At 46.5% G+C, this 23,013-nt stretch overlaps 1 protein-coding gene across 1 annotated transcript; it reads right to left on the reverse strand.

The window, feature by feature from the left end:
• Positions 1–2,690: 2,690 nt before the first annotated feature.
• Positions 2,691–13,601, reverse strand: LOC146350628 (elastase-1-like). Its single transcript, XM_084845309.1, has 6 exons — positions 13,363–13,601; positions 10,096–10,205; positions 7,115–7,209; positions 5,718–5,998; positions 4,269–4,432; positions 2,691–2,921 (listed from the first exon to the last, which is right to left on the reverse strand). Exons 1-6 carry the CDS (start codon positions 13,499–13,501, stop codon positions 2,745–2,747), a joined length of 966 nt encoding a protein of 321 aa, XP_084701435.1. The 5' UTR covers positions 13,502–13,601; the 3' UTR covers positions 2,691–2,744.
• Between the last annotated feature and the right edge of the window lie 9,412 nt (positions 13,602–23,013).

Genomic DNA, 23,013 nt, shown 5'->3' on the forward strand with positions numbered 1-23,013 from the left:
TACAATGCCCATCAGCCCCAGCCAGCATACTCAGTGCTGAGGGATGATGGGAATTGCAGTCAGATAATGTCTGGAGGGCCACATATCCTCCATGCCTGCTTTAAGGTGCCACAAGCCGCTTTGTTTTCATTTACAGAAGTATCATCTGTGTCCAAATTAGAGACATGTGGGCTAGAATTGAAATCCAGATCTTCTCATTGACAGATGTGGAGATGCAGTCTTGAGATGTTTTCATCATTTGGGAAATGACCTTTCTAAATTGCTTATGTTACAAGATGTCACAAAGTTAAAAAGAAAGTGGGTTTTAGAAATCAAGGTCTGGCATTTAATTCAATTAAGCGCATCATCAAGGTTACATTTGAGGGCCCCAAACAGCCCAATGGCAACTGCGTGTGTTGAGTGGGCACAAAATACTGACTGACCATTGTGGGAGAGAACGGGAAAACCAGGTGGAAGGATGAATGAATGGAGTGGATAGGACACGGCTAGCTGATGGGAACAGTGAACAGGAGCGTTCGGCACTGCATCATGATTTGCATTACGATTGTATTGTGACAGTTTGGGGGTGTTACCAAGTGTGCCAACAGCACGCCTGAGACCACAGAGCTAATCCCCTGATCCCTGCTAGGCCAAAAGGAAGACTGCCACAGCCTTCACCAACCTGGCACCCTCCAGACATGTTGGACTACATCTCCCATCATCTGCAGCCAACATACCCCTTGGCAGCATCTACACAAGTGGGACAATAACGTGCTACTGTGCAAATATGGAACATTTATACAAGAAACTGAAGATGTCTTGATTGAAAGTTGGGGCGCAGTTGTTGAAGGTACTGAAATCACTGGGCATTATTTCTGAGTAGAAATATATAGGTTTATGGTGTTACACTGGAACTATATGGATGTTTACTCAGACATAAGCCCCACCATGTTCAGTGGGGCCTATTCCAAGTAAAGTGTTGGTCAAGGAACACCTCATTACTTTGAATGAGTTCAAATCTCCAGGGCCAGATGAACTGCATCCTAGAGTCATAAAGGAACTGGCAGAAGAGCTCTCAGAACCGCTGTCTATTCTCTTTGAGAAATCATGGAGGACCGGGGAAGTGCCAGATGACTGGAGGAGGGCTAACGTTGTCCCTATCTTCAAAAAGGGTAAAAAGGAGGAACCTGGGAACTACAGACCAGTCAGTCTGACATCAATCCCTGGGAAAATTCTGGAGCAGATCATAAAGCAATCCATCTGTAAGCACCTTGACAACAATGCAGTGATTACTCGAAGCCAACATGGATTTGTCAAAAACAAGTCCTGCCAGACAAATCTGATCTCATTTTTTGATCAAGTCACCTCCCTTGTAGACCGTGGGAATGCTGTAGACATCATATACCTCGACTTCAGCAAAGCTTTCGACAAAGTGCCCCATGATATCCTGATGAGCAAACTAGCTCGAAGTGGGCTAGATGAAACAACGATCATGTGGATCCACAGTTGGCTACAGAATCGGACCCAAAGAGTGCTTATTAATGGGACCTTCTCAAGCTGGGGAGAGGTAACGAGTGGGGTACCGCAGGGCTCAGTCCTGGGCCCAGTGCTCTTCAATATTTTTATTAATGACTTGGAGGAGGAGGTGCAGGGAATGCTGATCAAATTTGCAGATGACACAAAATTGGGAGGGATAGCTAATACTTTGGAAGACAGAAACAAAATTCAAAGTGATCTGGATAGACTGGAGTGCTGGGCAGAAAACAACAGAATGGCATTTAATAGGGACAAATGCCAAGTTCTGCACCTAGGAAAAAGAAACCAAATGCACAGTTACAAGATGGGGGATACGTGGCTCAACCACACTACGAGCGAGAAGGATCTTGGAATTGTCGTCGATCACAAGCTGAATATGAGCCAACAATGTGATGTGGCTGCAAAAAAGGCAAATGCTATTTTGGGCTGCATTCATAGAAGCACCGCTTCCAAATCCCGGGAAGTACTAGTTCCCCTCTACTCAGCACTGGTTAGGCCTCATCTGGAGTACTGTGTCCAGTTCTGGGCACCACACTTTAAGAAGGATGCAGACAAGCTGGAGAGGGTTCAAAGGAGGGCAACAAAGATGATCAGGGGACTGGAAACAAAGCCCTATGAAGAGAGACTGAAAGAACTGGGCATGTTTAGCCTTGAGAAGAGAAGACTGAGGGGAGATATGATAGCGCTCTTCAAGTACTTGAAAGGTTGTCACAGAGAAGAAGGCCAGGATCTCTTCTCGATCATCCCAGAGTGCAGGACACGGAATAATGGGCTCAAGTTACAGGAAGCCAGATTCCGACTGAACATCAGGAAAAACTTCCTGAGTGTCAGAGCAATACGGCAATGGAACCAATTACCTGGGGAGGTGGTGGGCTCTCCCACACTGGAGGCCTTCAAGACGAGGCTGGACAGCCATTTGTCAGGGATGCTCTGACTTGGATTCCTGCATTGAGCAGGGGGTTGGACTCGATGGCCTTGTAGGCCCCTTCCAACCCTACTATTCTATGATTCTACTATTCTATGATTCTATGTTATAGGATTGCAGCCCTACTTCCTGTTTTAGTTGGTAGAATACAATTTGTGAGAAAAGTTGTGGGGCTCGACCTGAAGGCCTGGGTTCATTGAATCTCATTTCCCAAATCATATCCCCAGTATTAAAATAAGCACACATTCCTGCATTTACAAATCATTTTATTGATATTTCTGGGCTCTCCTAGTCTTTCCTGTCTTTACAAAAAAAGGTCCTGCATCCTGATAGCTTCAATCCACGGAATGTATGCAGATGTCCTAGTAAAGACCGTAGGCTTGTTCTGCACCTGGCATCCAACTGGTCCAAAGCTAACGACTCCATGGACCTCCCAAGTATCTTTCCCAATCTGGCAAAGAAGTGGGCCACCCGAGTCTCCCTGAAAGAAGAAAAGATTGCCCGAGGGTTGAAACATGGTCTTGTGCCAGTGGCATTCAGCGGTGGAAGCAAGTGTCAATCTAAGGGTGGTGTGGGAGATCAGTGATTAGGATCTTTCACAATGTTTAAAGGGTTAATAGTTTAAAGGGGGTGGGTAGGGAGGAGACGATTTGGACTGAGACCTCAGTGTTCTGGGAGAGAGATTAATACTTTTCCTCCTTGCCATTTTCCTAGTTAAAATCACCTCCCCCAAATTTACTTCCCCCATGTGGCAAAACATATAGGTACCCATTTAATACCTGTATGTTTTGACCCATGCAGCAAATAACTAGGTTTGGGGGGGGTGGGGGGTACCTGGGGAAAATAGTGTGGGTGGAGAGTTAAACCACCCTCCTCTAGTGCCATGGTCTCGAATATCCCCTGCTGCCACTTGCATCAGCTTCTAGTAGCCCCTTTATGAAACTGGGGAATCCTATTTACAGATCTCCTGGATCACATCCAGCTTGACCCTGAGTGAGCAGAGTCACATATGATGTACTAGCACAGGGCTTAGCAGTTAGCAGCACAGCACGTTTTGAGCTTCAAAAGTTAAAAAAAAAACCCACCCACTTCACACACCTGGGCAGTGGTCTCAGAATATCATCAAGGGAGATGGTGCCTAGTTTTTGAAAAGGGAGGTGCCAGGATCCAGGCCTATGGGGGAGCTTTGCCATCTGTCCAGGAAGGAGACCCTGTTCCATGTTTCTAACTGTATGGGGACAGGTTGCTGTTACTTACTGGAGGAAGTAACACTCTGTACATGCTCAGAGGCACTTGTCATATATTACTGCTTCATAACTTTCTTTGGAGAAGGGGCATGGCTACAGATGGGATCCGGGATTTGTTCAATGGGATGGGCATGATTAAAGGAGATGTAGGGCTACAAGGCTAGGGGTACCTATCCAGATATCCCTCCCCCTACGCCTCACAATACTTTCATGACTGGTGGTGGGGTACCATCTAGTTCACAGAATCAAACAAACCGAATTCTGTTGATGGGTTCTCAATGTACACACGGCACAACCAGATCTTCAGATGCTAGAGTTGCTACTGTAACCTGGACTGCTTCAGATGGAGCTGGCTCCTAGCACTATAATAATCATTGCTCTTCCACTGTGAGTAGAAGTAAAATACTGCCCACACAGCTAACAACTGCCTTCCACACTGTCAGGGAACACAGCATGCCAATTCTCCCTTAAATGCTTAGTGTGAAAGCGCCCTAAAAGGACAACTTTGGGGGAAAGTTATCCACTGATTGCACCTAAAATATTTTGTGGAAAGGCCCTGGATTAACTGCTGTTTTTTTTACCTGGCAGGCAGCAGGAGACCCTGTGGTATCTTTCAATCCAGCACACAGCATTGATGATTGGACTTTGCCTCCCCAGAATTTCTTGAGATGGCATGTGTGGAAATCTAGGACTGGTAACTGAGCCTGGTTCAAAACCTCAGATAGGGTGAAGTTTTCTTTCCCACCTTCAATACATAAAACATAAAGAGTAAAAGCAAGAATATTGCTACTCCAGATATAACATTTCAAGGAAAAGTTTTATTAAAAGGTTTTTCTTATGAAACATATTTTTCCCCTAAGAACAGCAAAAGGAAAAAAAAGAGCACTCTCAAAAATTAGCATCTCATGAATCTGGAGATCTTATTCTAATTTTCCATCTTTTACAAGTCTTGTTCACACAACCAAGCCACATGATATCTGTACTGCTGATCCTCAGTGGAACTACATGTTATAAGGAACATAGGATTGCCAACACAAGGAGGAGGTTCCCACCTGCCATAATGCAGGCTTCTTAATACCAATTCAACTGGTCACCTATGACGGGTAAGAATTGTTCCCAGACAACCAGGCAGGAAAACTTTACAAAAGTGGAGGTGAAGATGTCAGTAAATTTCCAGGGATATGAGGGTGGGGTTTTAGTGTCCTGCATAGCTCCTTCCTCCTGCCTCTTGACTAGCAGGAGCAGAATAAATTATGCAAGACAAAAATGCATAAGTGGGAATTTCTCCCCCACCCACCTCTAAAATAAAAGTATACCCAAAGTTGGCCGTGTGTTGCTCACCACCACTCTTCATTATTGAAATCTAAATAGGAAATTGCTGTAAGCTGGGTTCTCAGAGTTGCACTGCATCCCATCTAAGTGTATATATGGGATGCAGCGTACAAAGACTTGGACAAGGGTGTCCTAGTTTCAAATCCACCCTCAGCTATATGATGCACCACCCTGGCTGACCTTATTCCAGGCTGTTCACACAACATGCTAACCCACACTTAGTGGCTGAATGTGGGTTATTGTTGAACTGCAGGTTGTTTGTTGAACCATGGGTTAACATGTTGTCTGAACCGAGGACATTTTCTGCAGGAATGCTTGTTAACCATCCTGAACAACCCAAGAACAAACCATGGGTTCTGAAGGTGGCTCGTTCGAGAAAAATAAGCCACACTGCATGGTTAACAAGCCACCCTGAGGAAAATGACCTGGGTTCAGACAACATGCTAACTCACGGTTCAACAAACAACCCACAGTTCAACAACAACCCACACTCAAGCACTGAGTGTGGGTTAGCATGTTGCGTAAACCCAATCAACATCTCTCAGCCCTATCTACCATACAGGGTGGCTGCAATGATAAAATGGAAGGCAGGGTACCTATCTTTGAAGGGGAGGATAAAAAGTATAGCTAAATAAGTAATACCATGTGCTTCTGCATCTCATCACTGAAACTGTGTAGTCTGAGGCACTATGAAATACCTCTTGTGCCCCCCCAGCCGGTCACCCAGCAGGAGTGTCCCAGATGGAGAAAGCTGTCACTCTTTGGCAGGCACGCATAATGGATAAACCTGTTGGCCATAATGTCTCCCACTGGTTTGACCAAAGCAATGTCATACTCCAGCTCATCTAGCTGAGGGTAGTGGAAATGTTCATGCCGATAAATGCGCTTCACCCGGTAGCTTCTCTCTGTAGATTCAGGGTGGTGAAGCTTATGCTTGCCTAGAAGAATTCGCCAGTTTGTGACATCTTCTGCCTGTCCCCTAAAAATGAAGTAATGTAGGAGTAAGTGTGTGGTATAACACGGTCTCAATTGTGCTTTCTTTCTCCTTCATTCTTGTGTCTAAGGGTGCTTCCAGATGGAGGCCTCCTATCAGTAGCAATCAAAAGGCATTGTGTGGCTATTCCATCTTTTCTTTCTTGATGGTTTTTTCTGATGAGAAAAAAAGACAGAAACAATGGGAAACCACGGGAGGGGTAGAAGTGGAAGATGTTGTTGTTTGGACCCCAGGTAAAATTCTGTGAATGAGGCAGGGCAGTTACATGGTAAAGGCCTTGTCTGGAAGCACCCTTGTTCTCCACATTAAAATGGCTTAGTACCATTGCTAGCTACCACAGTATACCACATTGCTAGCAAAGCCATAGGTACTCAGAAAAGTTTATTCAAACATGAAGTTCCCTACACATTCCAAGTGCAGCTCTTCATCGGGGCCAGTTAATAAAACCATTCAGTTGTATAAATGCAAATTACACATGGAAAAATTACACTGGCAAACACAGGTTCCCAACCCTGTTTTTACTAAATATGGGGAAGGGCATTTGAGAGCTAGTGTGGTATAACAGTTAGAATGTTGGACTAGGATTCGGTAGATCCAGGTTCTAGTCCGCACTCGGCCATAAAGCTCACTGGGTGACTTTCAGGCACTCACTGGCTCTCAGCCTAACCTACCTCACAGGGTTGTTGTGAGGATAAAGTAGAGAGGAAGAGGACCATATAAGCTGTCTTGGATTCCTTGGAGGAAAAAAGCGGGATATAAATGTAATAACAAAAATGTATAGGTGAGAAAGGAAGGGCGGTGCTTAGCTTTTCCCCTGCCTATTGCTTCCCACCTCCCCACAACTCTTCTCCTTCAGTTGCTTTCCTTCTAGTCAAAAAGAAACCCAGCTGGAGTGAAAATGGCCTGGGAAGAGGAGGAGGAGTGGGAGAGAAGCAGTGGACAATAGAAAGGATAGTAACCTCCCCACACACACACACACACACACCACTGAGAGGGAGAATGGGTCTTCAAAAGGCATACAGTTTTGCTGGAGCTGCCCATCATATATTCTACTCTCTCATTTATCTACCTCCAGGCATCCCCAAGCTGTGCAGAACTTACTTCTGGAAGCAGTGGGCAGCTGTCAGAACCCAGTGTTTGTGAATGAGGGTGCCCCCACAGACATGATCAAATTTGTCACCTGGCATGGAGCGAACCTGGGAAGCAAAGTGAACGGAGAGAATGCATGTAAATCACAGAGAAAGAGATGGGAATGGGGCAATTAACCTCCACATTGTAGGACCTATGAAATAGCAACCATTTCATGAAGGGTTTCAGAAGGGTTTGGGTTTTTTTCCTAACCCGGCATTTTCCTATTGCATATATACAAGTGAGACCAACAACAAAATGTTGCGGTGTGGAGGTGATCCTGTTCAGGATACCAGCCTTTCAGAAGACTCCATTCCATCCCCCCTCTCCTCCAACATTCAACCAGTATTTTGTGGCCACTGAACATGCTCATATTCTCATTGGGCTGTTTTGAGTATCGTCCCCACCTCCCATACATAATGTATGGCTGTGAGAGCTGGACTATAAGGAAGGCTGAGCGCCGCAGAATCGATGCCTTCGAACTGTGGTGCTGGAGAAGACTCTTACGAGTCCCCTGGCCTGCAAGGAGGTCAAATCAGTCCATCCTGAAGGAAATCAACCCTGAGTGCCCATTGGAAGGCCAGAGGCTGAAGCTCAAATATTTGGCCACCTAATGCGAAGAGAAAACTCTGGAAAAGACCCTGATGCTGGGAAAGATTGAAGGCAGAAGGAGAAGGGGATGGCAGAGGATGAGATGGCTAGATAGCATCACCGATGCAATGAATATGGACCTGAGCACGCTCCGGGAGAGAGCGCAGGACAGGAAGGCCTGGCGTGCGATGGCCCATGGGGTCACGAAGAGTCGGACACGACTGAACAACAACAACAACCCCACCTCCCACTCCAGCATTTGTTTTTCTGTACTTCTGCAGACCTTGGGTTTCCCCCGCCTGCTGAAACCTCCCCCTTGTGAAGAGGTGGGCAACACGTGGCCCACGCTGTTTGTGCAGCCCCCGGTTCTCATCATGGCTGAAATCCTAGGAATTCTGCTGGGAAGCAAGCCATGGGCAAAGTGTGCCCCTTGTTTCCCAGCAGAATCGGGCTCCTAACAGCCCGCCAAACAACTGTTGGGAGCCCAGTTCTACCTAGGAACATAGGAAGCTGCCTTATACTGATTCAGACCATTGATCATTCTAGCCCAGTAGCGTTCACACTGACTGGCAGTTGCTGTCCAGGGTTTCGGGCAGGATTCCTTCCTAGCCCTGCCTGGAGATGCCGGGGATTGAACCTGGGACCTTCTGCATGCCAAGCAGGTGCTCTACCACAGAGCTACAGCCCCTCCCCTACTTGGAAATTCCAAATGTGCCCACCAACCCAGAAAGATTGGAGACTCCTGCCCTAACATAACCAAGAATCAGGACGAGGCTAGTAATAGGCCTGATTCTCAGTGGCTGGGAACACCAAGGGCAGGAAGCAGCAGCAGCTTCTAACCCAATAATTTTCACTTTACTTTGCTCAGGGGTCAGGCTTTTATGGCATCTGCTGAAGCCCACACCTCGGGGGGGGGGGGGGGCGCATCCCCTATTCCTCCAATCCCTGTGGCAGGTGCCTGTTCACTGGCTTGCTTACTGTCAGTGTGGGGAGTGGCACAGATCTGAGCCAGAGGGGCAGGACAAGCTAATGAGAAGCTGCAATGAGGAGGAGTGGGGATGGCTATTCTGAGGGCATCTTGCTCAAGGGATCCTCGAAACCTCTAGCCATCGCTGACTTTGTTCTGTGTGAGTGGATGGCTTCTCCTCACTCCTAGGCCTAAGAGTAAGGTGCTGCATTGGGGGGGGGGGGGCGGCATTGTGACAGTGAATGCAAAACCTGCTTTCTGTCGTAGCACCGAGCAGTCTCGCTCTCTTGGCTGAGTCCAGACTAGCTCTTTGCTATGAATTGCTATCCTTTGTCCGCTCACTTTTTATGGTGAATCCACACAGGAGCTCTATTCAGAAATTATCTGCACATAAGGCTGAACATGTGGAGGGGGAGTGTGACCACACCTTAGGGTAGCCACGTATGAATCATCAAAAAAGAGGGTACACATCTGCAGCTCTGCATGACTGGGACCCTCAATTGTGTTTAGCCCCATGTCTGGAAGAGAAATTCTGAATGGGTTGACATCACTGTTCAATCATTGCACTCCAGTGTTTTCTCTGTTGTCATCCCATGTTTTTCAGACCTTGATTTTTTTTTTAATTGCTTATATATGCGACTGCACTATCAGCCTATCAATTACTGACAGGCAAAAACCTGTTGATGTTTTTCAGCATAACTCTGCCTTTATATTTATTCATTACATTCATTATTTTATTCATTACATTTATACCCCACCTTTCTTCCACTGTGGAACTCAAGATGGCTACATGTGGTTCCCAGGTCCTCTCCCCTCCAGGCACTGACCAGACCCAGACCTGCTTAGCTTCAGCAAGGTGGCTGCTCATGTGCCTTCAGACTATGCCTTGGAACCTTTTACATTGAAAGCTTCCTGGTTGTGGGTTTGAGCCCATTAATGTTTCCCTGCTCAGCAAGCCTGGGAAATTACTGCCTAATTGCCCATTATTTAGTCAGCTTTTGTTTCTGGTGATTTTGGTGGGATGTTAAATTACTACTTTCTTTATATATGTTCTTTTATTTACATTATGACAAAATAGTGCTGTTTTGCTATGATGGAAATAAAAGAAGAAAATAAGTACAAGAAAACCAGTAATTGACACTTAATGAACAAGAGCAGAGGAAACTAAGGGCAGTTAGTGACTAATTCCCCACCATGCTGAATAGGGAAGCAATATAATGGACTGAACCTGTAAACACAAAGCTTTCAATTAAAATTAAAATGGACTTTTAATGAATGCAACTTACTTGTGAAGAGCCATGTCTGAGACATTTTTCCTCAGAATCCAATCCCTCCCCAGAACTTTATACATGCCCCAGTTTGATAACAATTGTTTGAAAGTTTAAAACCTTTGTACCTGTAAAGAAACTTGCCAGGGCCAAGAATGAGGCCTTGCTTCATTGCCTGCAATAATCTTTGCAAATACGTTTGGTCGGAAGTATGCAACACCACAGTTTTGGGGCCAGTCTATAAAAGAAAAAGAAGTTTTTAAAAAAGTTAAAGTTTGAAAAGCAAAGTGAATTTTGAACCGCTAGGAATATGTACCCAGGGTTTCCGTATGTGCGGAAAGGAGGCGTCTGTGTGTACAGGTGTATGCACAGAGGTCTTACCAGACAGTACATGTACATGGAAGTGGAGTCTGCTTGCCTGCCCCTACCCCACATACATTATTATAGGGGTGGAGAACATCAGACCCAGAACCAAATCCAGCCCTCCAGTGTTCCCCAGATGGCCACGCCTCCTTTCCTCAACCACCAGTTGTTTGGTGGTTTCCTGGCTTTTGTGCCATTTTTCCCCATTTGGAAAGTTTGAAATGCCTCTTGTAAGGCTTCGTTACTGGCAGTGAGAACTTTAAGTGACAGTATACGATCATCTTTTTTGTAGTTTGGCCCCACCCCTTTTGCCTTTGGCCCTGCCCACCACTGGAATGCAGCCCCTGAGAGCTTCTCCAGAATGGAATTCAGCCCTCTGGCAGAAAAAGGTTCCCCACTCCTCCATTATTAAAATGTCTAAAAAGTGCTACAATCCTTTTTCATATATTAAGAACATAAGAAGAGCGCTGCTGCATCAGACCAAGGGTCCATCTAGTCCAGCATTCTGTTCACACAGTGGCCAAACAGCTGTCGACCAGGAACCCACAAGCAGGGCATGAGTGCAACAGCACCCTCCCACCCATGTTCCCCAGCAGCTGGTGTACATAGGCTCACTGCCTCTGGTACTGGAGGTAGCACATAGCTATCAGGACTAGTGGCCATTGATAGCCTTCTCCTCTAGAGTTTTATCCAACTCCCTTTTAAAGCCATCCAAATTGGTGGCCATCACTACGTCCTGTAGTAGCAAGTTCCATAGTTTAACTATGCATTGTGTGAAGAAGTCTTTCCTTTTATCCGTCCTGAATCTCCCACCAATCAGCTTTATGGGATGACCCCGGGTTCTAGTATTTTGAGAGAGGGAGAAAAATGTCTCCTATCCACATTCTCCACACCATGCATAATTTTGTAGACCTCTATCATGCCTCCCCTCACCCTCCTTTTTTCCAAGCTAAACAATCCCAGCTGTTGTAACCTTCCCTCATAGGGGAGATGCTCCAACCCCTTGATCATTTTAGTTGACCTTTTCTGCACTTTTTCCTTCCTGGTATATAACGGATGCATGGAAGGGGGAGCCTTCCATCCATACATTTATTACAGAGGGGGGGGGGTAGCCGAAGCTGTTTTGTTCACATGTTACATGAAGGTATGGACTATCATATTTCATTCATCATGTACTGACCTAGAATCCTATATATGCGATTGGTGTTGTTTCTGAAAGGTTTGAGATCCTTCACAATAGGAAAATGTTCATTTTTTAACACCAGCCCCCTTCACATGTGCTCATAGGCAGTGGATTCCATGCTGCTGGAGAGTGTGCATGAATAAATCAACCACCTGAGTGGAGAAAATTGCATGGAGCTTTTTGACTTTATTTTTATTTTGAAGATGTCTATGCTTGATTTGATTGGTGCTCTCCCTTCTAACAGAGTGAGAAAGATTCATGCCATTTGCCCTGCTTATAGGATTTTCTTCCCATACACACACTCTCTCCAGGAGTATTGGATTGCATCATGGAAAAGTGGTTCCCACACTGTTGTAACCTTAAGAGAAGGCAGTTGCTCCTCTGTAATATTCTAGGATTGGTTTAAATTTTTAACCATTGTAGAAGGTATGTAACCAGAAATGTTATGCCATTCAGGGCACCCACAGGTTACACCAGGCTGTCCTAAACCAACAAGAAGCAGCCAAAAACTAGGGGAAAAAGGGGGGGGGGATAATCTATCGTGCTTGAAGTGAATTTATTACAATTTATAAATACAATAAAATTAAATAAAATTTAAAATTAAATAGTGTGGGCCTATCAATCATTCCAGTGCTTTTGCCCTCATTGGCCAGGACACTGGAAGCCGAGAACAGGTTTACTGCTTAGTGAGCAATTGGATAAAATACTGCCTACACATCTTTCCTTATATCTGTAAGTAAGCAGGTGAAATACTTTTCTTCCTTTCTTTTTTAAATGGAAGATGAAAATTGAAGGGATCTGGAATATCTAGGGGACAAGGCTTCTAGACCCCTCACTCCGCTCCCATGGCTGCAGTCCTGATTTTAAGTGAGGCATATTACAATGGGACAATTTGAAAGTGGATTATTATAAATAACACATTTCCTGAAGTTGCCTTTGGAAATCTTTCTGATAAGTCCAACAAATCACTGGATGAAAGTTGTCATAGCAAAATGTTTTGTAGCGGTGACCATCATTTTCTCTCCTAGCATACTGGAAGTGTAGAGGAAGGGGACAGAGTGCTGAATATCAGAATCCAACACTTAGCAATTAGAATTGCCTCTACCTTTTCTTCCCCATCTATAAAATGTCAATGTGACAGTTTTCACAGGGTTGTGAATTCTGTTTATGCCCTGAATCACAGGGTTATTCAATAGATGAAATACTAAAAGACTGTACTGAATTTATTCATACCAACGTGGTAACAGCTGTACAGCCTGAGTGTCCTACTAAATTCAGTTCTTTCTTTCTTACAGTTTGACACTGTCCTTCCTCCAAGGAGTTCAAGGTATACATGATTGTCCACCTACCCATTTTATCCTCACAACCACCCTATGAGGTAGGTTAGGCTGAGAGAGTGTGATTGGCCCAAGGTCACCCAGTGAGCTTCATGACTGAGTGTGGATTTGAACTTGGGTCTACCCCAACCTGGTGCCCTCCAGATGTTTTGGATTTCAGCATGGCCAATGATCAGGAATGTTGGGGTTGTAGTTCAAAATATCTGGAGGGCACCAGGTTGGGGATGGGTGGTCTACTTAGTCCTAGTACATAAGATTGCAATCTTAATCGGTTTAACTCTGCATGCATGTTAGGATCTCTTCCCATGTCTTTCCTTGCAGGAAGAAATTAAGCAAGGGATTTTTTTCCCCCCAACACTTGATCTCCATGCTAGGAAAAGCTTTCCCAGCTTAATTTCTCTGTTTGAGATAGGTGCTAAATACACAGGAACAGACCAAGAAAAAAAGCACATGATAATCTTAATACCCATTCAAAAACCACCATCAAAAAAGATATTTTAGTCCCAACTCACCTAAATCCAGCCATTTGGGAAGAAATACAATTCGAGACAAAGAAGCCTTTTTCAAAAGGAGCACCAAAACCAGAACAAATAAATTATTCAAAATCATTGCCCCCTGCCACCAAGAAAAAAGACTTGATCCAGTGAACATACAAATTTAATGTCATGAATGTCATTGCTGAATCCAGTGAGAGAGAGAGAGGAGGGGACCGTAACTGCTGCTTCTTGTTGCTTTCACTGTTAATAGACTCAAACAAAGCACAGGGGATCAAAACAGCAAGGCCTAGATGCTTCTGCCTGTGCTTAGCACTCCTTTTTGTGACAGACTGTAGGAGGGCAGTTCTCATCAGCAATTTTGCACTGAAGGGCCCAAGCCGGTCAGCTAACAGATGAGCAAGACACAGTTTCATGTTTGGGGGATATGCAGGAGGGTTGGCAACTGACCAGAAACAAAAACCTCAGCCTGGTACTGACTCTGGCTCCCACAAGTGGAGGTGAATATGGATGTCAAGTTGCTACCTTCTTTACTGCCCCGGCTCTTGTGTCTGTAAGAGCAGCACGAACCACAGTCACTAGCAGGGGAAGCTTTTGACTGCATCCAGATAATGCTTCTTTCCCTGCAGTAACATCACTTTGCTAATCTCTGTAAATCAGGCTGTTGCTAAAGGCAGAAGAGCCGGAGCCAATTTAAAAGCTGACAACCCTGGGTAGCTAAGGCCTACCAACAGCCTCTAAAAATCCAGATAAGAAAGGCATAGGATTTATAAGGGGGTGATTTTAGAACTAGAAGGTGATGGTGATAAAGAATATGCCACTGACACTTTCTACCACCTAAGGCAGGGATGGGGAAATTTTGGCCTGTGGAACTCTCTTGAAGCCTCCAGTTGGGAAGGTGAGTAGTATGCAGGAGAATCCCCACTGTTATCTCCGATCACAGATCAGAGATAACAGCAGGCATCCAGGCAGTGGGGGGACTCGGCCAGCACTGAAGGGGACCGAATCCATTTGCACGCTGCCCCCAGTTGGGGATTTTATTTATTTATTTATTTATTTCTATACCGCCCAACAGCCAAAGCTCTCTGGGCAGTTCACAAAAATTAAAACCAAACAGCACACAATAAAACAATTTAAAATATAGAGAACATTAAAACCACAATATAACAATACAACCACAAGAAAACCTAGCAGCAGTGCAGGAGTTTAAAATACAGATTTAAAACAGCAAAGCTAAAAATTTAGAACGCTAAAATGCCTGGGAAAATAAAAAGGTCTTCACCTGGTGCCGAAAGGAATACAATGTAGGTGCCAGGTGAACCTCACTAGGGAGCTCATTCTAGAGCCGGGGTGCCACAGCAGAAAAAGCCCTCCTCCTAGTAGCCACCCACCTCACTTCCTTTGGCAGGGGCTCATGGAGAAGGGCCACTGACGATGATCTTAAGGCCCGGGCAGGCACATATGGGAGGAGGCGATCCTTCAGATAACCTGGCCCCAAGCCGTTAAGGGCTTTAAACGTTAATACCAGCACTTTCAATAGGACCCAGAAATGGACTGGCAGCCAGTGCAGCTGGAAAAGTACTGGCGTAATATGAGCTCGCAGGCCAGTCCCTGTTAACAATCTCGCTGCCCTATTTTGGACCAGCTGAAGTTTCCGGACTGTTTTCAAAGGCAGCCCCACGTATAACACATTGCAGTAATCCAGACGAGAAGTTATCAGAGCATGGATAACTGTAGCTAAGCTATCTCTGTCCAGATAAGGGCATAGTTGGTATACCAGCCTAAGCTGATAAAAAGTGCTCCGTGCCACTGAGTTCACCTGTGCCTCAAGTGACAGTTCTGGATCCAAGAGCACCCCCAAACTATGAACGTGATCTTTTAGGGGGAGTGCAACCCCCTCCAGAACAGGTTGAATATCATCTAGCTGGGCAGACAAACCACCCACTAACAGTACCTCCGTCTTGTCTGGATTGAGTTTCAGTTTATTAGCCCTCATCCAGTCCATTACCGTGCCCAGGCCCTGATTCAGAACAGCCACTGCCTCACCCGGTTTTGATGAGAAAGAGAGGTAGAGCTGGGTGTCATCCGCATATTGATGGCACCTCAGCCCAAACCTCCAGATAACCTCCCCCAGCAGTTTCATGTAGATGTTAAACAGCATAGGGGATAAAGTAGAGCTCTGTGGAACCCCATGGCACAATTGCAATGGCACAGAGCAATAATCCCCCAGCACCACCTTCTGGAATCGGCCATCCAAGTAGGAGCAGAACCACTGTAGTGCAGTGCCTCCAACTCCTAACCCAGACAACCTATCCAGAAGGATACCATGGTCGATGGTATCAAAAGCTGCTGAGAGGTCCAGGAGAATCAACAGGGTCACACTCCCCCTGTCTCTCTCCCGGCAGAGGTCATCCCACAGGGCGACCAAGGCAGTTTCTGTTCCAAAACCAGGCCTGAAGCCCGATTGAAATGGATCTAGATAATCCGTTTCATTCAACAGTGCCTGGAGCTGTCCTACAACCACCTGCTCAAGCACCTTGCCCAGGAAGGGGATGTTGGCCACTGGCCTATAATTATTAACATCCTCTGGGTCCAGTTTAGGCTTCTTCAGGTGTGGCTTAATTACCGCCTCTTTTAAAGCAGCAGGCACCACTCCCTCTCTCAAGGAGGAATTTACAACCTCCTGGACCCAGCCAGACATCCCCTCCTTGTTTGATTTAATAAGCCATGAAGGGCAAGGGTCAAGCACACAAGTAGTCGATCGGACTTGGCCAAGCACCTTGTCCGCATCCTCAGGCCTCAGTAACTGAAACTCATCCAATAAAACTGGACCAGACGGTGCTCTGAACGCCTCTACCAATGGAACTGCATTAATCGTGGTGTCCAATTCATGATGAATCTGAGCGACTTTATCTTCAAAGTGCCGTGCAAACTCGTCACAGCGTGCCACCGAGGATTCCACCGTCTCTCTCCCTGGCCCAGAATGTAACAGGCCATGAACCACTCGGAAAATCTCCGCTGGATGACACTGAGAAGATGCAATGCTGGTGGAAAAGAACTGTCTCTTTTCCACCCTCACCGCCACAGAGTAGGCTTGATAGTGGGCTCTTACCTGTGTTCAGTCAGTCTCAGCACGAGTTTTCCTCCACCTGCATTCTAGCCGTCTCCCCTCTTGCTTCATTGCCCTCAGCTCAGGCCGGGCTCTGCTCAGGGGGAGAGGGTGCTTGGGCGCGATCGTGTCAACTGCCCGAGTCATCTCTGCATTCCACTGAGCGACCTGGGCTTCGACAGGAGCACCAGCCATACCAGCAGGAAAATCCCCCAGAACCCTCTGGAATCCATCAGAATCCATTAATCTCCATTTTAATAGGTCCCCCACCCTTGCAGAGGGGGAAGGCTGCCAGGAGTCTAAACCTCAGTGGGAAGTGATCTGTCCATGACAAAGGGACAGATGTTAATTCCTCCACTTTCAGATCACCATCCACCTGCCCAGTCGAGAAAACCAGATCAAGCGTGTGTCCTTTTATATGCGTTGGGCTGATGTCATGTTGGGACAGCCCCATGGTTGTCATGGCGGCCATGAAGTCCTGAGCTGCCCAGGATACAGCAGCCTCGGCATGGAAGTTGAGATCCCCCAGGACCATCATCCTAGGGGTCCTCAACACCAAGTCCGAGACCACCTCCGTCAGCTCAGGCAGGGAGTCTGATGGGCAGCGGGGTGGGCGGTACACCAACAGTCCTAATCTGTCCCGGGTACCCAACACAAGGTACAAACACTCAAGATCTGCACTTGAATGAGCAGGAAGCCTGCAGAGGGAGATTGAATTCCTATAGACCACGGCAACCCCCCCTCCCCGACCCTCAAGTCAGTGTTGGTGCTACACCGAGTACCCAGGAGGGCATAGCTGGGAGAGAGTGACCCCTCCCAGTTCCCCCACCCAGGTCTCAGTAATACATACCAGGTCAGCCCCCTCATCCACAGTCAAATCATGGATGAGGGAGATTTTATTTTGGGCCGACCTGGCATTCAGCAGCAGCACCATCAGACCCGAGGGCAGACTGGTAAGCTGCCAGGAACCATCAGGTTGGAGGAAGAACCAGAAGAGGGGACAGCTGTAAGGTGTCTAGCCCCTCTTCTCCTCAGCTGGCCTGTTAATCCCCCAGTGCCATACCTCCCCCTGCCCGTGACCACAGTTATGGTGGCACCTCCCCCACCCCCTGAGCTGCCCAATAGTCCTCCCAGGCACATATTAAAATGTTAGAATATAAAATGCACAACAGTTTAAAAGAATATAAAAGATAAAGGAGATAAAAGAGAACAGCAGCTAAGAAGAAGCAGATAAAGTCCACGTTTGCCCCTTTCTCCCTCGTCTTTAGAGCTGCTGCCCTCTGCTGCTGCTATTTGCTGCTGGTATCTGTGGCTGCTGGTGTCTCTGGAGAGGCAGGTGGGTGGGTCTTCAGGTCCTGTTCCATGCGACTCCAAGTGCGACGCTAAGTGTGCACTTAGCGTCGCACTTGGCACGACGCAGAGGTGCATGCCGAGGTGCTGCCTCTGGCAGCCCCGCCTGAAGCACCTGCTTGGCGGGGGCAGAAGCAGGCTCAGGATCCACCTGGTGCAGCTGCTGGCTGGTCCTCCTTCCCACAGGCTCCTTCCCGAGCAGCCTCTGGCAGCCCCGCCTGAAGTACCTGCTTGGCGGGGGCAGAAGCAGGCTCAGGATCCACCTGGTGCAGCTGCTGGCTGGTCCTCCTTCCCAAGCAGCCTCTGGCAGCCCCGCCTGAAGTACCTGCTTGGCGGGGGCAGAAGCAGGCTCAGGATCCACCTGGTGCAGCTGCTGGCTGGTCCTCTTTCCCACAGGCTCCTTCCCTGATTCAGACAGCTCCGGGAGGATCAGCCACACCACCCACATGGTTGACTTGAGTACTTTGTGCTGAGAGGACCACGGAACTGTACACCTCTCTCAGCACAGAGAAAGGAAAAAGAGGCAGGGGCAGAGCAATGACATCAGCAGGTGTGACCACACCCACTGACATCATCCAGCCTATGGAGGGCCACTGGGGGGCAGTTTGGCCCCCCACCTAAAACATCTTCCCCACCCCTGACCGAAAGCAGGTGACCAGCCCTTTTATGCCTTCAAACAAGTATGTGTAAACTCCACACCGCGAGCAGGACCATGCCCACTATCTCTGCTCTGGATCTCTCTGCATTCATCTGAAGGCCAAAACAGGGCCTAAACACATACACAGGCTCTGTGTGAACCATAGGGATTTGGGAACCCTGCAAAATGCAGCATCCCCAATCTTATGAAGAGAACCTGGGGGTGTACAGCACATAGGGTCTGTTCCTACTTTTGAATCAACGTATGGAGTTGGGGTAGGGACTGGATGCAATCCCTTGGTACATGTTGGGCCTACAAAGTTTTTGAAGGAGTAAGAAGACCTTGTGCCTAACATTATACAACATTTTCAGTGAATGCGTGAGAGGGAGCAGGATCCCATCTTCTGGCCATGCTGGTCCAGAATGCTGCAGCCAGACTGTTGACTGGGGCCAATTACAGGAACCCCATGACTCCCTTGTTACAAATTCACTGACTACCTATCTGTTTCCAGGCGGAATTTGAAGTCTTAGTTGTGACCTATAAAGCCCTATATACAGCTTGGGACAAGGCTGCCTGAAGGATCGCCTTCTCCCATCTGAGCCTGCCGAGGTCCTAAGATGTTCAGGAAAGACTCTTCTTTTGAGACCTTCAGAGGTGCGTTTGGCAGCAATGAAAAAAACTTCTTGGTGGCTGCCCCCTGGCTCTGGAACTCCCTGCAGAGTGCGGCTGGGTTTGCTCCCTCTCTGCTGTCCTTCCACTGCCAGGCAAAGACCTTTTTATTCAAGAAGGCCTTTGGCCTGTAATTTGGTCTGTTGAGTTGGATGCTGTTTTTATACAGTTATTGATGTTTTACATTGTGTTTTAATGCATTTAATGTATTGTTTTACTCAAGATTTATTTATGATTGTAAGCTGCCTCGAGTGCCATTTTTCTTGGTAGAAAGGTGGAGTACAAATCAAATAAATAAATACATAAATGTCCCTGATGCCCACGCACCTGCCAACTGCACCTTGAATGGAAGTGTGAAATGAGCCCTATGGGCATAGAGGCACACACTGGGTGGATTCACCCAGTCATTTTAACTTGTGCATGTTTTAACGATTAAGAGCGTTCTCTGTTCCTTTATTATTGCATTTATGTTGTGATCATTGATTGAACACCGCCCTAAAATTCTAAATAGAATGAAGGCAGTATGAAATATTTTTTAAATACATGTGTGTACATGTAGGCATGCATACACTGTTATATAACCCTGATCAGCCAGGATTCCTGATTGCATGGGGATCCATATCCATGATTCCAGCTACTGAGTATGCTACCCATTTGGTCTCTACAACCACCAAGCAGATTTTATAAAATCAACCTGTAGGTGCTTTTGTTTAAAGACTACCATGTTTTCTTTGTTTCTGTTTTCTGCCTTAGCAAGACACTCAGATAATGAATAGTTTTCATATTTCCACAGGGATTTCTTCCACTTGCTTGTCTGTTCATGCATGTCTCCATATAATGCACAAATGTATTTTCCTTGTGGAAAGGACAAGGTCCAGCCAATTAGTCTGCAAGAACTTCCTCCATTATAACCTTAACAAGCTGCACATACCCTCTGTTGGACATATTTTTCCCTTTTTAGTTTTAAGTATGCAGTCCAGGGTAAAAATTCTGTGTAACTCCAGAGCTTGCCACATGGTACTGTGAATATTGAGTCCTATGTCGAGTAGGCCCACTGAAATGAATTAGGCTTAAGTTAGTCACAACTCACTTAAGCCCCTTTCATTTCAGTGGATCTACTCAGTGTAGGACTAACATTGGATACTACCCATTGATTGATCTTAATGAATTTATTATTTTACTCTTTTTAAATTTTGTTCTAATAATGATGACGTACAACTACCTGTTTTTCGTGGACTGCAAGATATTATAGGCCCCTTGCTAGAAATATTGGATTTGTTCCGCAAATGAACACTAGGTGGCATGAAGACGCTTCTTCATTTAAAAAAAAAAAAAGGCGGCAGCAAAGGCAATTTAATTTACTAGCTGCTCTTGACCCAGATTCATTAAATTACACTGTCTTCAACGTCAATAGGGGAGACACACACAACATGTCAGCTTGATTATGCAGCTGAACAGACTGCCCTACAATTGGTGATAAATTGGTCACAGGGACAGTTTTTCTTGCTGAATTGTCTGTGATCAAACCCACTGCAATGGTTTCATTTCTGTTCTTCAATGCCACATTTACTTCACACGTCGCTTAAGGTGGGACGTGCTCTGCAATCTGTTGGGAGCCTGATAAGCACAAAGGTGACATCTGATTTGGCCACATTTTAAATGGGATTAAATGCATGTAAAGACTCAGGAGCTGCAGCTTGGGATTCTGCCAGCTCTCTCCATTGATCCTTCTCTGTGTAATATTTAAGAGGTGGAACCAAAATATCTAGGAAGTGCAGTAAAGAGTCTTCCTCTAACTAAGGGATAGGTAACTAGTGGCCCTCCGGAGCAGACTTGGGGGAAAGGAAAAGACGGGGAAGTTCATGCAAAACAATTATCAATACTTTCATTTATCATAATACACAAGAACAGTGCCCATTTCTGTGTGCAGCACATATGATCCCACAATTCACGGTAACTCAGCTTCATTGAGCCAGGGCTCATATCTGAAACTTGTTGGCTCAATCCTGGAACATGTGAATGCAGTAGGGATGTACGAAAGTGACTTACCTTTCGCGGATTATGTTGATGGTGGGGGGGAGGCGCTCCGTTCCTCCCCCCGGAATCCTCGAACGGCTGGCTGTGCTTGGCGGCAGCTCCGCAGAGCAGCCGGCCAGGCCAGAGCCATCCACAGCTGGATTTCCAGCCGCGGAGGGCTCTGGGTAAAAAAAACAAAAAACAAAAAACCGCATATGCAAATGACGGTGGCTACGGCCACCGCCATTTGCGTTCCATCTTTTTGGCCGACTTAATCTATGTAAATATTTACGTAGACTATGACGGCGAAAATAAAGGGGAACGCAAATAGCGTAGCGGGCGCTATTTGCGTCCCTTTTTGATTCCCCGTTTTAGCCTACGTAAATCTTTACGTAGGCTAAAACGGTTAATCAAAAGAGGACGCAAATAGCGCCCGCTACGCTATTTGTGTTCCCCTTTATTTTCGCCGTCATAGTCTACGTAAATATTTACGTAGATTAAGAAGGTAAAAAGAAGGAACGCAAATGGCAGCGGCCATAGCCGCCACCATTTGCGTACGCGGTGTTGTTGTTTTTTAAACCCACCCAACCATGATAGGCTACGTAAAGATTTACGTAGCCTATCACGTCTTTTTTTTTTTTTTTAAACCTAGCCATGATAGGCTACTAGGGATGTACGAAAATCACTTACCTTTCGGGGATTATGCTGATGGTGGGAGGGAAGGTTCCATTCCTCCCCCGCCCCCCGGAATCCTGGCCGGCTGGCTGTGCTCCGCAGCGATTCTGCAGAGCTGCCGGCCAGCTCCACAAGCAGCCAGACATCCGGCCGCTGGCTAGCAGGGACGCAAATGGCGGTGGCCGTAACCGCCGCCGTTTGCGTCCCTGCAGTCAGCCGTGATAGGCTACGTAAATCTTTACGTAGCCTATCACAGCTGACTTTAAAAAAAAAAACATGCGCGTATGCAAATGGCGGCGGCCATGGCCGCCGCCATTTGCGTTCCTTATTTTGGCACGTCTTAGTCTACGTAAACACTTACGTAGACTAAGACGGTGAAAATAAGGGGAACGCAAATAGCGTAGACGCTATGCTATTTGCGTTCCCCTTATTTTCGCCGTCGTAGTCTACGTAAATGTTTACATAGACTAAGACGTGCCAAAATAAGGAACGCAAATGGCGGCGGCTTTTTTTTGTGTTTTTTTTAAAGTCAGCCGTGATAGGCGACGTAAACATTTACATAGCCTATCACAGTGTTTTTTAAAATCTAGCCGTAATAGGCTACGTAAATCTTTATGTAGCCTATCACTTTTTTTTTTTTTTAACTGGAAATGGTGGTGGCGGCAGCCGGTCGGAAGACCCGCTGCCCCCGCCGCTGAACCGCCGCCAGAGCCGCTGCCGCCAGGAAGATCCACCCAAGGTAAGTCCCGTCCCGGGGTGGGGCGTTCCGCCACCGATTTCGGGGGGCCAAATGCACTGGCATTCGGCCTCCCCGAGGTCCGTGGCAGAACTTTCTTACATCCCTAGAATGCAGAGAAGAGTGCTCCTAAGAACAGCATAAAGCTCTATCACTTCTTAGCGACCCAATCTCCTCCCAACTTCACATATCTTGGATTAGAAGATGGAGAAGGCTTGAGTCCTGGAGCCTATTTTGTTCAGCTGGATGTTTATTTCTGTCCTCCTGGCCAGAAATAATCGGCTAGAGTGCCCAATTTGCCATCCTCCATCCTCCATCACTTACTGCAAAGGTGTATGGCTATACTTGCTTGAAAATGAGAGATGGAGAAACCAGGACAGATGGAGTTATTACATCCAGAATCCTTGCAGCACATCAAAATATTGGATGCAAAGCAGCTACCATGTGAGTAGAATCAGAAGTAATGAATCTGTGGAA

Source organism: Heloderma suspectum, chromosome 3 (assembly GCF_057233095.1).
Source record: "Heloderma suspectum isolate Gila_16-S chromosome 3, 16-S_ref, whole genome shotgun sequence".
Taxonomy (NCBI): domain Eukaryota; kingdom Metazoa; phylum Chordata; class Lepidosauria; order Squamata; family Helodermatidae; genus Heloderma; species Heloderma suspectum.

Excerpts from the sequence above, each read along its gene's own strand:
- LOC146350628 (XM_084845309.1), bottom strand. The coding sequence starts at position 13,501 with ATGTTCACTGGATCAAGTCTTTTTTCTTGGTGGCAGGGGGCAATGATT. Across the intron at positions 7,210-10,095 it reads CCTGGCAAGTTTCTTTACAG|GTTCGCTCCATGCCAGGTGA; the intron begins GTACAAAGGTTT and ends TTTGCTTCCCAG. Across the intron at positions 4,433-5,717 it reads CGGCTGGGGGGGCACAAGAG|GTGGGAAAGAAAACTTCACC; the intron begins GTATTTCATAGT and ends TATGTATTGAAG.